This window comes from Vombatus ursinus, unplaced genomic scaffold, assembly GCF_900497805.2.
Source record: "Vombatus ursinus unplaced genomic scaffold, bare-nosed wombat genome assembly UNPS02014813.1, whole genome shotgun sequence".
NCBI classification, from domain to species: Eukaryota; Metazoa; Chordata; class Mammalia; order Diprotodontia; family Vombatidae; genus Vombatus; species Vombatus ursinus.
Genome location: NW_020954591.1, coordinates 21,793,259 through 21,808,675, shown reverse-complemented (window position 1 = coordinate 21,808,675; position 15,417 = coordinate 21,793,259). Strand labels below are relative to the sequence as shown.

The following is a 15,417-nucleotide window of genomic DNA, read 5'->3' as shown; positions in this document are numbered from 1 at the left end:
ACCACTGCTAGGTCTGTATCCCAAAGAGATCACAGAAAAGGGAAAGGACCTATTTGTACAAAAATACTCATAGCAACTCTTTTTGGTGTGGTAAAGAATTAGAAATCAAGGGGATGCCAATCAATTGGGGAATAGCTGAACAAGTTGTGTTATATGATTGTGATGGAATATGATTCTGCTCTAAGAAATAGTGAGCAGGATAGTTTCAGAAAAAACCTGGGAAACTATATTACCTCATGCAAAGTGAAGTGAGCAGAACCAGGAGAACATTTTACACAGTAACAGGAATATTAATACGATGATCAACTGTGGAAGACTGAGCTATTCTGATCAAGACAATAATCCAAGAGAATTCCAAAGAACCCAGGAGGGAAAATGCTGTATGTCTCTAGAGAGAGAACTGATGAACTCTGCAGATTGAATCATACTTTTTTATATTTCCTTTATTTTTGTTATTTTGTGTTTTCTTTTGCAATATGGCTAATATGTTAATGTTTTGCATGAATTCACTTGTAAAATCAAAATCAAATTGCTTATCTTTTCAAGGAGGGAGGAGAGAAGAGAGAGCAGGATGTTTTCAGAAAAGCCTGGAAAGACTTATAAAACTTACATGAACTGATGCAAAGGGAGCAAAATCAGAACACTGCATACAGTAACAATAATATTGTATGATGATCAACTGTGAATGATTTAACTATTCTCAGCAATACAGTGATGTAAAACAATTCTGAAGAACTTATGATGGAAAATGTAACCCACCTACATAGAAAGAACTGATAGAGTCTGAATACGGACTGAAGCATACTTTTTTTACTTTATTATTCTTGTTTTGTTTGGTCTGCATTTTCTTTTGCAACATGACTAATATGGAAATGTTTTACATGACTGCACATGCATAATCTATGTAAAATGGCTTGCCTTCTCAAGGACGGAGGAGGGGAAGGAAGGAGGGAGAGAATTTGGAACTCAAAATTTTAAAAAACAGAAGTTCAAAATTTTTGTTTACATGTAACTGAGAAAAATGAAATAAAAATTAAATGTAAAAAAAGACATTCATAATTTTCACTCTAATAATACAAAAAAAGGCTTGCCAACAACCTAAATTTTTTATGATTAGAAAATCACTCAACTGACTATAGCCCATTAATATCTGTCTCTGGTATAATGTAAGTTCTCTGAGAGGTGGAGATCATTGTGTTATCTTGTGCACAGTGCCTGGCACAGAGTAAATGTAAAAATGAATACTCTATACACACTGACATAAAGAATGCTGAATAAGATGAAGAATATGCAGAAATGTGGCTATGTCTATAAAATAATGCCCAATAAAAAAGCAGCACTGGAAAGAATGTATAGACACAGAATACAACTATACAAAAATAATCTGTTACTGTAAAATCAGAAGATCGAAGGAATTAAGAATAGGTTATGTTGCCATTGAAAACTATATATTTACTTTTTCTGTAAAGCGGATTAAACATCTAGGTGGAGCAGTGGACAAAGCTCTAAGCCTGGAGTCAGGAAGACCTGAATTTCAAATCCTACATCAAGCATTCATTAGCTATGTGATCCTGGGCGAGTCACTTAACCCCTGTCTCAGTTTCCTCATCTATAAAACGGAGATAATAACACCAACTTTCCAGGGTCATTGTTACAATCAAATGAGATAATAATTGTAAAGTGCTTAGTCCAGTGCCTGACACATAATAAACATTATTACAAATGTTGGCTGTTAAGGGGTAGGTACTTTTCAATCTTTATGCTTAAACAATGAATCCTAAGAGGCCAGAACACCGATTCCAGGTATTATGTGAGCCCAGATTATAACTTGTACATCTTAGGTGAAGTGGTACCTCGACAGTACGTTACATGGGAGAATGCAATAAAAAAAGTTTTTCAAATTAATGATACATCAGTGAAAGGAAAGCTTGGGATTTCAAATATCGGACCCTTTCCTTTAATAAGAAAGTAAGATTAAATATTAAAAATCCTCAACAAGTACTGAAGATAACCATTGCCCTAGGTGAAAAACCAAATTATCACTAGATCCTCATGGAGAAATCTTGATGTTTTTATTGGCCACCAAACATTCAGCAGTACTCCAAGATTTAATTGCTTTTAAGTATATTCCTAGTGAAAATAACATGAACTACCCTTAGTCAATGCATCACATTCTGATTACACTCTAGAAATTCACAAACTTACCTGAGATTTTCTAAGGCACTTTCTCTTTCATTGCGGAGCTTAGCTAATGATGCATTTTCAGCTTTAAATTTTTCAATTTCTGTTTCCAACTCAACAACTTTGTCTCTTAAAATCTGGGAGCGAACACTATCACCTACAACATATTAAATAGTATGAATGCTGAGTTGTGATTAGAAAACCTATAGTAATATCTTGCCATAATTAAATGGTAACAATGTGTAGGCACTTTAAAGTTAAAATCACTTACAAGCTCTGCTACAGTTAATAAAAATAATAAAAATTGGCTTAATTTCCCTAAAGAAAGTACGTTAAGGTCTAAATATAAAAAGAAACATATTACTCCACCTCAGAATGTGAAAAATGCTATCATAAATCACCCACACTGTTCTGGGTACTAAAGTTATATACAGTCAAAATCTAATGATTTAATATTGTAGGCAAACAGGTCCCTTCTATCTCTCTCTCTCTCTCTCTCTCTCTCTCTCTCTCACACACACACAAATACACATGCTCATCTCTCAAATTTGCTGTACAAAGGCAGAAATCTTTAGAAAACTGGAATTCATGTTCCTCTAGGGTGAAAATGCTGGTGAAATACAATTACATGTAAGTACTCCTTCAAACTTCCCCTTTGTGGCAAAAACTGAAAGTATTAGACTATTATTGGGTTACATATGAATGAATATTAACACATGGAATTAGAAAAGTAAAAAACCATGTCTTTCCACTCTTATTTTCTTCTAAACCCTTTTACTAGACTATCTCAATGTTTGGGTAAGATCTACTAAATGAATTTCCTTCCACTATGCTCCTGGAACACTTTCTTGATACCTTACTACATCTGACATTGTCCTATAGTAATCTGTACCTATGTATGTCTCCTCCTGGACAGTAAGCTCCACAGGGGTTGTACAGATTATAACTTGTACAGCTCTGGTGAGATGATACCTCGATAGCACATTACATGGGAGTATGCAATCAAAAAATGTTTTTCAAATTGATGATACATCAGTGAAAGGAAAGCTTGAGATTTCAAATATCTGATCTCAGAATAAATTTAGGTTTTATGGCATTCTGATAAATCTTTAGTTTCTTATAATATTAAGACTTACCAAGTGGTTGTTCCTGGCTTTTATTTAATTCGGATTCAGATGCTAAGTGCGAGTCTGACTTAGGTTTAGGCTTCAGGGAAGGAAAGAGTTTCATCATCAGATCAGAAGTAGGAGGAGGACTTACACTCTTAGTGGATTTACATAAATCATCTCCTTTCTTTATGGGTGCAACCTTCCTTTTTATTGCTTTGTCCAAATTAGCTATTTCAGTTTTACTACAATAGTCCATCAATGGAAGCCCATTAACATCTTCGTTCCCCAGTATGTCATGTTTACTTTCATTTTCTTCAAGGTCAGTCCATGTTCTCTCATCATCAAAGTCAATTTTATTAGTATTTGTACATGATGCCCTTCTTGAAGCCTCAGGAACTTCATCATTCATGCTTTCTACCACGATGGATTCATCACTACTGTCATCTTTATCTGACAAATCCAGATCAATATCCCTGCTTTTACCCTCCTTCCTGGTGTCTCTGAATGGTCCTTTACCATTATCCTTCTCTGGATTATCTTCTCTACTATTGCTGAAAAACTTCTTAGTATCTTTATTTGTTGCTTTTATGGTGCTATCCAGCTGCTCTTCAAAGTCACTGCTGATAGCACTGTTCCCATCATCTTCATCCTCACTTACATTCCATTTAATTTGATTCTCAGAAGTAGTAGTTTGAAATGCTTTTATGCCAAGTTTGCTGGTCTGTTCCTTCAAACTAAGAGGTAATGCTTTTGATTCAAGATGTTTTGTTATTTCACATATATTCTTATCATCTTGTTTAATATAGTCCAATTTTTTATTTTGGTTATGTGAAGTAACAATATCTGTTATGTTTGTTTTCACTTGCTGCCCTGATTTGACAGGGGTAGAAGACATTCTGTGATCTTTGCTAGTCTGCTGGTCTCTTTCTAATATTTTTAATACAAATGAGGAATTACTAGAGAATGATATTTCATCAGCAGCCTGTTCCAAGAACAAAAATTCATCTAACTCCAAGTTTTCCTTTTCTTTTTCCTTTTCCCAATTGTCTAATTTCTTCTGAAATGAAATTTCAAAAGAAAATTCTGGATCTTTTACAATATGACCCATAGAGCTTTGAGAAACAGAGGTGGGGTGGGTCAGTTCCGTAGAAATAAGAGGCTTTTCCAAGCATTGTGGCTTATTTCTGACTTTGCAACCAATTTCAAAGGGTTTTGTACACTCTGGTATATTTTCCTTATTACGGTCTGACTTACTGTTTTTTTCTAATTTTATCTGATCTCTAAACTGACCATCAAATTTCTTCCCAATTTGCATTTTCATTTTTGATGGAGAAATAATTTTTCCATTATTACTCCTAAGTACTTTTGACTTCTGAGAAATTACAGTAGAACTGGTCTTGGTTCTGACTTGATTACTCTTTTTCATCTCTGTAACTAGTTCCTTATTTACAAGGGCAGTTTTCCGCTGCATTTGTTGTCTGTCTGCTTTAAATACAGATTGTTCTTCTGGCATGCTTTGATGAATCATTAATTTACTCTCCTTTGATTTCCAAAATTTAGATTTAGCATTAGTAAACCTAGCTAGGCCTTCTCCTCGTTTTAAGAATGGTCGTTTTGGTATTGCTTTAGTTAGCAATGATATTTCTGCTTCCTAAAAATAAAAAACAAATTAATTATTTATATTACTGAATAATAGTCACGTTACTTTTAAAGCAAGTTATACAATAATGATGAATTTTTAAAGGTTTGAGATATTTTAATCAAAACATCTGAAATGCTAACCTGTAGCTGCCTTTGTTTGAGTTCCTGTTCTTCTACCTGAATCTGTTCCTCTAAGAATTCTTCATATGTCTGTTTCCTTTCTCTAATAGCAGTTTTAATTGGCCTAATAATGAAAATAAAATTATGATGCAAATAAATCCTGATGGTAAAACATTTAACATTAAGTGCCACATTGAAATTTCTAAGAGCCCTAAGTTTTAAACTTTATAAGGTTATTTACTATTTAATAAATTATTTTAAGAAACAAAATCTAATAAATCTGATACATTAATACTCTAACACAATAGATCACAATGAGTCCATATAATACATTATACCTTTAGAAATATAAAAAGATATCACTTCAAGGTGAACATTTTAACATTGTGGTCAGAATTGTTTAATCATCCATCCTGTTAGGATTTATAGCTAGATTAGTCAATTAAAATTGGAAAATGCTACCAAATATGAGAATTTTTATATTTCTGCTTTTCCTTTTCCAAAGAAGGATTTTGTCTAAGATTTATGACAGAAATTGTATATCTAAGATTATTTAATCTAGGCATTCTTCTCAAGTAAAAAACTGACTATACTATACTATGTTATTTGCATAATGCCAAAACTACCAAATCTGCCATCTCCTTCACAAGCTAATAATAAGCATCATTTCATACTCAACCTTATGCCAAAAAGCAAAATCAGTTAAGAGAAAACAGCATCATTAGATGTCCTTGCTGCAATATTCAACACAACTGACTGCTTCCCTCTGAAGGGCTCCAGTGACACTGCTCTCGCATGCTTCTCTTCCCACCTATCTGAACACTCCTTTTCATTCTTCTTTATGAAGTTCATCATCTTCTCCTAAGTGTCCTGTCTGGTGCCCTCTTCTCTTTTTCTGTTCCCTGTCCCTTGACAGTTATCACTTGGTTCAAAGACTTTAGTTATCACCTTTATACGTGGTAAAATCAATATAGCTAGTCCTCATCTGTCCCTACACTGCAGTCCCACAGCTCTAACTGCCCTCTGGACCTCTCTGGCTATTCCACCAGCACTTTAAACTCACACTTGTTTAACACTGAATGAACTGCTCATGTGCTGTGACTCTCTCCCCAGTTCCCTATTGCTGTTTATGGCACCAAGAATCTCTCAAGTCTCTCAGCATTTTTTTGTTGTGGTTGTCATTATTTATTCTATTTTGGCTGAGTTATTCTCAAGATATCTAAAGACTCTACAGCTGAGGTTAACCAGGATTTATGAACAGATTTTAGGGAGTCGAGTGAACTTGGATGGAAACAAAATTACATCTTTATTTTCTCTAGCCTCTAACTGAAATTTAGTATTTCCTACAATTATGAATTAAAAAAAAAAAACAAAACATCATGGGGAGGGAAGACTTTAATAATTGCCAATGGAGTCTGTGACACAAAAAAGGTTACGAACCCCTGCTTTAGAAAATGATAATAGTAACAATAACAATAACCACCCCAAAAATAATAACCACCACCATTTGTAGAGCACTATGAAGTCTGCAAAGTTTTGAGAATACGTTTCTCACTTTTACCTCCCAACAACCCTGTGGGACTGGAGGGATTCCTCTCATTTCAGAAACACTTCATTGTGAATGATGCCTAATTACAGACTCCTCAGCACTGAGGAAGCCAGGGAACTATAGCTCCTACTAAAATTCCTGATAAGGAACTTTTCTTTTTCAGTTATGCAGATAAAATGACAGAGAAAATATCATGTTGATAGATTAGTACCTGGAAAAGGGCTAGCCATCCATTTTCATAGTTGTTATTCAGGAATCTGAATCTGCTAGGCAGCATGGTAAAAAAGAAAGAGAACTATACTTAAAGTCCAAAGATCTGGACTCAAGGGCTGTCCCATTCAACCCTCGGCCAATCTTTTACTGTCAGTTTCCCTGTGAGTATAATGAAGAGAATCATACTTGTACTATTGATCTCATAGGGAGGGAAGACAGTATCCCAGCTTAACCACTTAATAACTGTATGATCTTGATTAAGTCCCTCTCTCATAAGAATCAGTTTCCCCATTCATATGGAAAGCCAGTCATTTAGACCTGAAACCTCAATCATCTTCCCTCTCCCTCAGTTATCATGTCTTGTCATTTCTACATTGACAACATCTAACTGCATCTACCTAATCAATAAGCATTTATTGAGTGACTACTAAATACTACGCACTATACAAAAACCTGAGGTTGCAAACACAAGGAATGAAAAAATCCTGATCTCAAGGCACTTCCAAGGAAAATAACCAGTACATATCTAAGTAGAGACAGAATAACTAGGAAGTAGTTAAATACAGGGTAATGAGGGAAGAAGGGAGGGAGAGAGGGCACTGGCAGCTGGAGAGGATCAGGAAAAGTTTCATGTAGAAGGGGGTGCTTGAGCTGTACCTTAAAAAGAGAGATTCTGGGAAACAGAGGCAAGAAAGTATATTCCAGGCATAGAGGACAGCCATTACAAAGGCCAATTTGGCTAGATCACCAAGTGCAGGAGGATGTAAAATGTCCAATAAGGAACTGGAAGGGACCATGTTGTAAAGTGTTTTAAAAGCTAATTTGTAGAGCTCATTTATCATCCTAGAGCACCACTACAGTCGAATGAATAAGGAAGGGACATAGTTGGGTCTATACTTAGGGAAAAATACTTTAGCTGCAGAGTAGAAAATAGCATGGAGGCAGAGAAAGAAGTTAGGAGACTTGGCAATAATCTAGGCAAGAGGTAATGAAATACTGAACCATGGTGGTGGCCATGTGAGTGGAGTGATGCTGTGGAAGGAGGAATGGCAAGATCTGTCAACTGAGTGAACAGATGAGGGAGAGGGAGGAGTTGAATTTCCTGACAAGATTACAATGCTGGATGACTGGCAGAATGGTGGCACCTTCAACAGGGAGATGTTCTGCTTTGGTCAGGTTAGGTTTGAGATGCATCTGGAGCATCTAGTTTGAAGTGTCCAATAAACAAGCAATGATGCAGGACTAAAGATAATGAGAGTGACTGGGGGAAGAAGATAGATCTAGCAGTCCTCAACCTAGACATGACAGTTAAATCTATGAGAGCTATTGAGGTCACCAAGCCAGAGAGAGTAGGGAGGAAAAAGGGCCCAGGACACATTGACAGTTAAAGGCCGTGATATGGATGATTAGCCAGCAAAAGAGACTGAGAAAGAAAAGTCACACAAGGAAGAGAACCGGGAGGGAACAGTGTCACAGACACCCAGAGAGGAGACAGTAGTCAAGAGGAGAGGGAATTCAAGAGTGTCAACTAGAGCCACCTCTAACCATATAACTAACTATAGGTCAAGAAAGCTGTGAAAATACTATCAGAACTGGTCGCTAAAAGATCACTGGTAACACTAGAGAGTAGTTCCAGTTTAATTATGAGGTCAAAATCTAGATCGCAAAGAACTGAGGAGACAGTGAGAAGGGAGGAAATAGAGATAATAAGTGCAGACATCTATCTCTCTACTCTAGTCTCCCAACTGGTTTCCCCACCTCCAGTCTTTTTCCTCTCCAAGTCATCTTTCAGACTATCTTCATTCCTCTGCTCAAAAGCCTTCCGAGGTTCTCATGGCCTAGAGAAGTGGTCACCAAAGTGAGGGCTATGTAATGGCCCCAAGGGGTGAGTGATCAACAAGAGGGTGGGAATGTGGGTTACAATTCACCCTCCCCTGCCATAGCCAAAAATGAATTTGTGTCTTACACAATATCATGACTCTCTTCAATACTCCTTCCCACAGCTAACCTGTGGCTTCACTGGGTCTGGACTCCTCAGGGTAGACAAGATAAAATCTAATCCAGCCCAAGCCACTAAAAAAGTCGCACAGGATAATTTCTAACACCACTGTCCCTAGTAATCCCACACCCAGTTCCCCCAGATCACCACAGCACCAGGCTTCATATTCCAGAACAGGGAACAGTAAGCCCCTTCCAACCCTCTCCCCACACTTACCCTCCCCCCACACACTTTTCATTTTTCCATGGAAAAGAGTAAGCGAGGATATTTAAATATGGCTGGATAGTAATTGTATTATCTTTCCCCAACAGGCCATCACTCATTTGAACTTCTCTATATCTGGGGGAAAGAGGAGGGAAACACCACTATCTATCTTTCCAAGTACTCTCCCAGGATCTCAACGCCATTGTCCTTAACCCCCCACCCAAATGAAAGTTCTCTCTCCAAAGTTATCAGTGATCTCTTGATTGTCAAATCTAATGTTCTTTTCTTAATTCTCATCCTTTTAACAATGCCTCTCTGCTGCATTTGGACACAATTGGCCATCCTCTCCTCTCTATGTTGCTGTGACACTGCTTTCTTCCTTTATTTTGCTAGCTATCTGACCACACCTTTGTGGGATCATCATTCATATCACATTCCCTAACCTTGGGTGTTCATCAAGCCTCTGTCCTGGTCTCTCACCTGGTACAAGCTCTTACTTCGTAACTTTGTCAACTCCTGTGGGTTTTCTCATCATCACTATGCAGTTCTATGTAACCAGCTTGACTCTCTCCTGAACTCTAGTCCCACATTGCAAATTGCCTATTTGACATTTTGACCTGGAGATGCCAAAGACATCTCCAACTCAACTTACCTAAAACAGAACTCATTACTCTTTTCCCAAAACTCAACTCTCTACCAAACTTCCATATTTCTAAGAAGCATACCAACAACCTTACCATTCTCCTTGACATCTAACCTTCCCTCACCCCACATACCTAGTCAGGTATCAAATCCTGTCATTTCCATCTCTACAACATCATTCACATCTCCATCACTCTACCTTTACAGTGTTGTGACTATATCACCTCCTAGCTGGGCTATTTCAACAACCTCCTTCATGATTTCTCTCTCTCAAATTTGTCCCCCTCCAATTCATTCTCTACACAGCTGCCAAAATGTTGTATTTTTTTTTTAAGTGCAGGTCTGACCATGTTACTTCTCTATTCAATAAGACTACAGTGGCTCCCTAGTTACTCTAGGATAAAGTGTCATCACATCCATTTTTAAGTTTTACAAGGGACATAATTATTAATATGTTAGTAGATGTAAATAATATATAAGTAAATACATAATTGGGGTACATGCACAAACTTTTTTTTTTTGGCTAATGAAGTGCATGATGAAAAAAGTTCTAGCCCAGAAGATAAGCTACAAACTCCTTATTCTAAAATTTAAGTTCTTCCATAATTGAACCCTACCATTCTGCCTTATTTTCACACTACTTACCTTTACAGTTTATGTACTAACCAAACTTCACTACCAATTGTTCCCAGAACTTTAATTGCCATCTCCCATGAGTCACACATTTACACATGCAATCCTGCCCCACCACCCCCATACTTAAAATACACTCCCTCCATATGTCCACCTTTTAGAATTTTTCTCTTCCTTCAAGACTCAATTTAGTTACAACTTCTTCTTGATAGCTCTTTCCTAATAGCCCAGGTAAAAGTGTTCTCTCCCAAGCCCTTATGATACCCTACCTGGCATTATACTTATGTCTGTGGACTTTATTCTTCCAATTAAATAAGTATTACTTTTTAATCTCTTCGTACCCAGCATAATACCTTGTACAAAGTAGGTACATACTAAATGCTTTTTAACTGAACATATTTTTCATGATTAAGTAAAAGGATTCTCCACCACTTAACAAATAACTCATATTTAATTGTAGTACCTTGTTACAAATAAAAACACATGTAATATCTGTGTTAATCAACATAGATACCTTTCTTCAATACTAGACAGTGCTAACAATTTTCTTCCATTGTTAATATCAGAGGAATCACCAGGTTTTTTTGAGTTTGTAACCTCTTTCCCTTCTGGTAACTGTTCTGTCATTTTCTCCCAACATGGTAGTATACTTTCCCCTACGATATGAATTGGGAAATATTTAGTTGGAGATATGCAAACTGTCACAAACTTTCAAATTCAAATAAAACCAAAATAAAGGTTCTTATAACTCTAGAATTGTACAAAATATTCAGATATAGCAGAGCGATACACTGGAAGCATGCTCAGCCCAAAGGCAGAACACCAATGGACTCAGGCCACAAATCAAACCAAAAAAGAAATCACATAATACCAGTACCAAAGAAACAAAAATTCTCAAGGTTTTAGTAATAGCATATTAGTTTACAAAATGATTTCACATATATCATCTCATGTGATCCTAACAAGTATTAAAGATAATGCAAGCTATTACAAAACCAAAGTTCAGAGATTTTAACTGATTCTTTGGAAGACATATAGCTAGTAAGGAGCAGAGCTAGGCCTAGAATTAAATCCTGTCAGTGCCTACTCTACCACACTGTCCTATTCTTATGTGATTAAAAGAAAAAAAAAAAACAATTACACACACTCAAACTGTGTCTATCCTGTCCTAAGTGAGCTTACTTGGAAAAGCCTGTATTACACAGAGAGTTTAAAATCGTTGTCTGTTAGAAATGCTAGCGGTAAAGTCACAAACCTTTGGCCAGTTCTATGCCCAGCCCAAATTCAGTGACTCTGCAGCATATTGGACCTTGCTACTGTAATCAAATATACTGTGAATATTTGATTGTATGCGAGTGTGTGAGTGTGTGTGTGTGTGTGTGTGTGTGTGTGCGCGCATGCATATATGCACATGAAAGTGGAGGAGGAACAGGAAGGGAAGGGACAGAAAGACAGACAAGGGGAGGCAGCAGGTGGCAAAACAAAAGTATTAGAAAAGAATTCTATCACGTAGTAGCCCACTGGCATTTCTATACATAAATATAAAATGAAATTCAGAATACTATTTAGATAAAAGGCACTAATTTCAAAAGATAGCTCACCTGTAATATTTTTATTTTCTTCTTTCAAATCATTCTGTGTTTTTACACATGCTTCTAAACATTGTGCCTCATGAAAAAAGTCTGGAGAAGTACTACCACCTTTTGAAGATAAGAGGCATTCCTTACTCATAGTCACGCATGGATTCATTTCTCTTTCTTGTACAGAACCACAAGATAAAATTTCAGGACCATGAGTGTTTTCTCTGGTTTGATTCTGGTACATATGTGACAAGAAAGGCATTGTTTTGTGTACAGTAGCAGAATTAATGGAAGTTTCATATTTGGGGCTCTGATCTTCAGATAGTAAAGTCAAGCCTTATGAGGAAAACAAAAGTAAAATTAATATTTTATGAAAAATCTTCTCATTTTACTAATCTACTCCTACTACTCTGTCCCTTCCACCCATCTACCTCCCCAGAAATGAAATAACAAATAAAGGGACATTTTAATAAAATAAGTTATGTACAATAATGCTGGCATTTTGAACACAAAGTTCTACGTGATTTTAATTAGGGATATATTTGCTAGTACTCACATTCAGGAAAAATAAGCATTATTCAATAATGAGGTATATTTTTTCCAGTAGCACATCCTTGAAAATGCATTTAGTTCTGTATACTCAATCATTTCCCGATGCAGCAAAGAATGCTCCATTTAAGAATACCCCCAAAATTCCTAATTCTATGCTTCTGAGGATTCAAAAGATATATATGGCTTACTAAAGATTCTCTACAAGGGCCATATTAGTAACTCAGGCACATGTCAAATCAAAACAAGGCAAACCTTATCACAACCACTTCCTGAGCTACTGGGATCCCCACTACTCTCCCAATTTACCCCATATGCATCTGGAAGTCAGAGTGGGAGATGCTCTAAACCTAAAGGTAATACTACCAATCACAAACGTGTCCTACCCACTTTATAACCTGTGCTATTTATAGAATCTCAAAGTTGGGATTTTAAAGGTCAAATAGCCCGACCTCATGGCTAATGTAGCAATTTTTGATAATCCAGTTTCTTCCAGAATAATTCAAGTGGCGAAGAGTTTACACAATTGCAACACAACTCTATTCATTAGGAAATTCTTCCTTACTATGAGCGAGAATCTGCTTTCCTATCATTTTTACCCATTAGTTTTAGTTGCCCTCAAGGAAAACATAAGTTTAAGCTATTTTGATATCCCTTCATACAGCTGAGCCACTATTATATCTCACCTAAGTCTTCTCCAAAGTAAACATTCCCATTTTACTTAATTGTTCTAAACACAGATTGGTTTCCAGACCTCTCTTTCCTGGTTACCTTCTGCTAGACACTACACAACATATTACAGTGAAGCTACTTACCTTATTACAGATTCTCTATGTGTATCATTTATTATAACTTACAACATAAAAACTGTCAGAACACAATTCTAGTACCTTTCTACAGCTCAACAAAAAGAACCCAGATTCTAATCTATTATTTTTATTGCCACGGTACCTATTGTATCTATGAAAAAAGGATGCTGATAACCTTTTATCAAAACACTATAATGGAAAGAAAATCAGGAACATAAAGTATTTTTGTAAACGGAGTCACATATATGACTGCTGTGTTACCTGAGGGTGTCTGCTGCCCAGACACCATAGTCAGTAGTTTCTCTTGCTCTTCCAGGAGCCTCTGGATCTGTTCTAATTGCTGCCTCTTCAGTTCCTCCTGCTTCTTCTGTTGGACTTCTTTGAGCTTTTCAAATACATGTTTTGGTTCAATTAACCTGATGTTTCTTCACAAAGCCCTGTTGACTCTTCTTCAGTACTCTTCTATTCCTTCCCAAACCTCCCCATTCTCAGGAAAAAGACTTTAAAAAAGGATTCATCAGGTATGTTTAAGTGTGCCTCCATCATTTTAGAAACAAAGCAACAACCTGACAATGTAACTGCGTCAATTCTAGTCTCAATCTTGGTAACAGACCAAATTGTACTATTCTCTTATTGCTAAAATGGTCTAAGTAGGTCCACTTATCTTTTAATTATTTTCCATGTTATAATACAGTTTTTGCCAACTTTTCTTTAATCTGTCTTAAATTTTTATCTTAGGAATTCTAATTATAATTTTTTTAATTCTATTTATAGAATCATAGTGGCATTGGTCATCAGAGCTAAAAAGAATATTGGTGATAACTGAATTCATTCCCCTCATTTTGCAGATTAGGAAACTGAGAGCCAAAGAGATGAAGCAATTTGCACATAAGTGCTGTAAGTTTGTACTGGACCCATACCATACCCTTTGGAACCAAAAACACCTATTTTTGGGAAAGTCCATGGCAACAATCTTTCCTTTGAATAAATCAATCTGGACTATACAGGTAGGAAGCTTATGACCTAGTCCTGAACAGCATCATGTAATCATTTGAGCTACTGGCCCAAAGCTAGCAAGTCAAAATAATTAGGAAAGATCTAATACCCCTTGGTACAATGACTCTCTCTAATAGTTGAGTGTTTATTCCAAGTATAAAGAGAAAAAAACAAAATAGCTGATGTTACAAATTACTAATTTTTTGTAACAGTTATTTATGTGTGTTCTGAAAAGGGATAGAGATTTTCTATTAATAAACAGTGACCCTGACTCATGATAAAACTTGCTATCCACCTCCAGATATAGAAGTGATGGACTGAGAGCAAACTGAAGTGATTTTTTTTTTTTTAGACATGAGTAATGGAGGAATTTATTTTGTTTGATACATATATGTAACAAGTTTTGCTTTTCTTTCTTTCTCAATGGGGAGGGGAGAGGAAATGGAGAGAATTCAGAACTGAAAAATAAAATCAAATCAAAAAAAAAGAAAAAGTAAGTAAACAGTGACCCTGTAATTTTAATACTCTTTGTAGTTTAAAAAAAAAGACCCTTAAATTTGGGGGGAGGAATTGCATTTAAAAACTACATACACAAAACCTACAATAATCCATACATCTAGCCAAATATTTTGTTTACCTGCTCAAGTTTCTTGAAAAGTGGATCTCTATAAGCTGCTTCTTTGGCATTGCCCATATTAGGTTCAATATCCATTCTGGCATTTTCCCAGTGGCCCAGAGCATCTTTGCACATCAATAATTGTTGTGTCTTTTTAGTGTGAGGAAAGACTGCATGTGTTTCAATTGTATCTGACTGCACTCTATAAGGGCTTTTAGAATCCAGTATCTGTTCTTCATTAAGTGAGTCGTCACTTAGAAAACTGCAGCCATCTGAAAAATCTGTGCTTTTAACAGTAAAACTGGAGGAAGTATTTGCCTTTGATTGATTCTCTCTCCCTGTTTCCAAACTAGGAAATCCACGATTCAGTATTACACCAGCACGGGAAGGACTGGACATCCACTGAGCTAAAAAATTCTGCCCACTATTTAATTCTGAAGAAGTGGGCATCAGGAAAATTGTAATCTGAAGCACTAATAAGTTAAAATAGCGCCAAAGCTCTTGTAGCACACAGCTGTTACATCTGACTGTTGATATTCAATACCTGCAGAGAGAAAAACATCAGTTAAAGCTGTT

General features: G+C 36.3%; 1 protein-coding gene across 2 annotated transcripts in view; it reads right to left on the bottom strand.

The window, feature by feature from the left end:
• CENPJ (centromere protein J) overlaps positions 1-14,965 on the bottom strand; it is a 44,900-nt gene extending 29,935 nt beyond the window's left edge. For both annotated transcript variants that reach the window (XM_027877558.1, XM_027877559.1), the window contains exons 1-7: positions 14,863-14,965; positions 13,491-13,614; positions 11,893-12,207; positions 10,806-10,947; positions 5,073-5,175; positions 3,318-4,941; positions 2,206-2,338 (exon numbers count right to left, since the gene is read on the bottom strand). In XM_027877558.1, the coding sequence (XP_027733359.1) occupies positions 2,206-2,338; positions 3,318-4,941; positions 5,073-5,175; positions 10,806-10,947; positions 11,893-12,207; positions 13,491-13,614; positions 14,863-14,937 (2,516 nt within the window). In that variant the 5' untranslated portion in view covers positions 14,938-14,965. The remainder of the gene's footprint in view (positions 1-2,205; positions 2,339-3,317; positions 4,942-5,072; positions 5,176-10,805; positions 10,948-11,892; positions 12,208-13,490; positions 13,615-14,862) is intronic.
• Between the last annotated feature and the right edge of the window lie 452 nt (positions 14,966-15,417).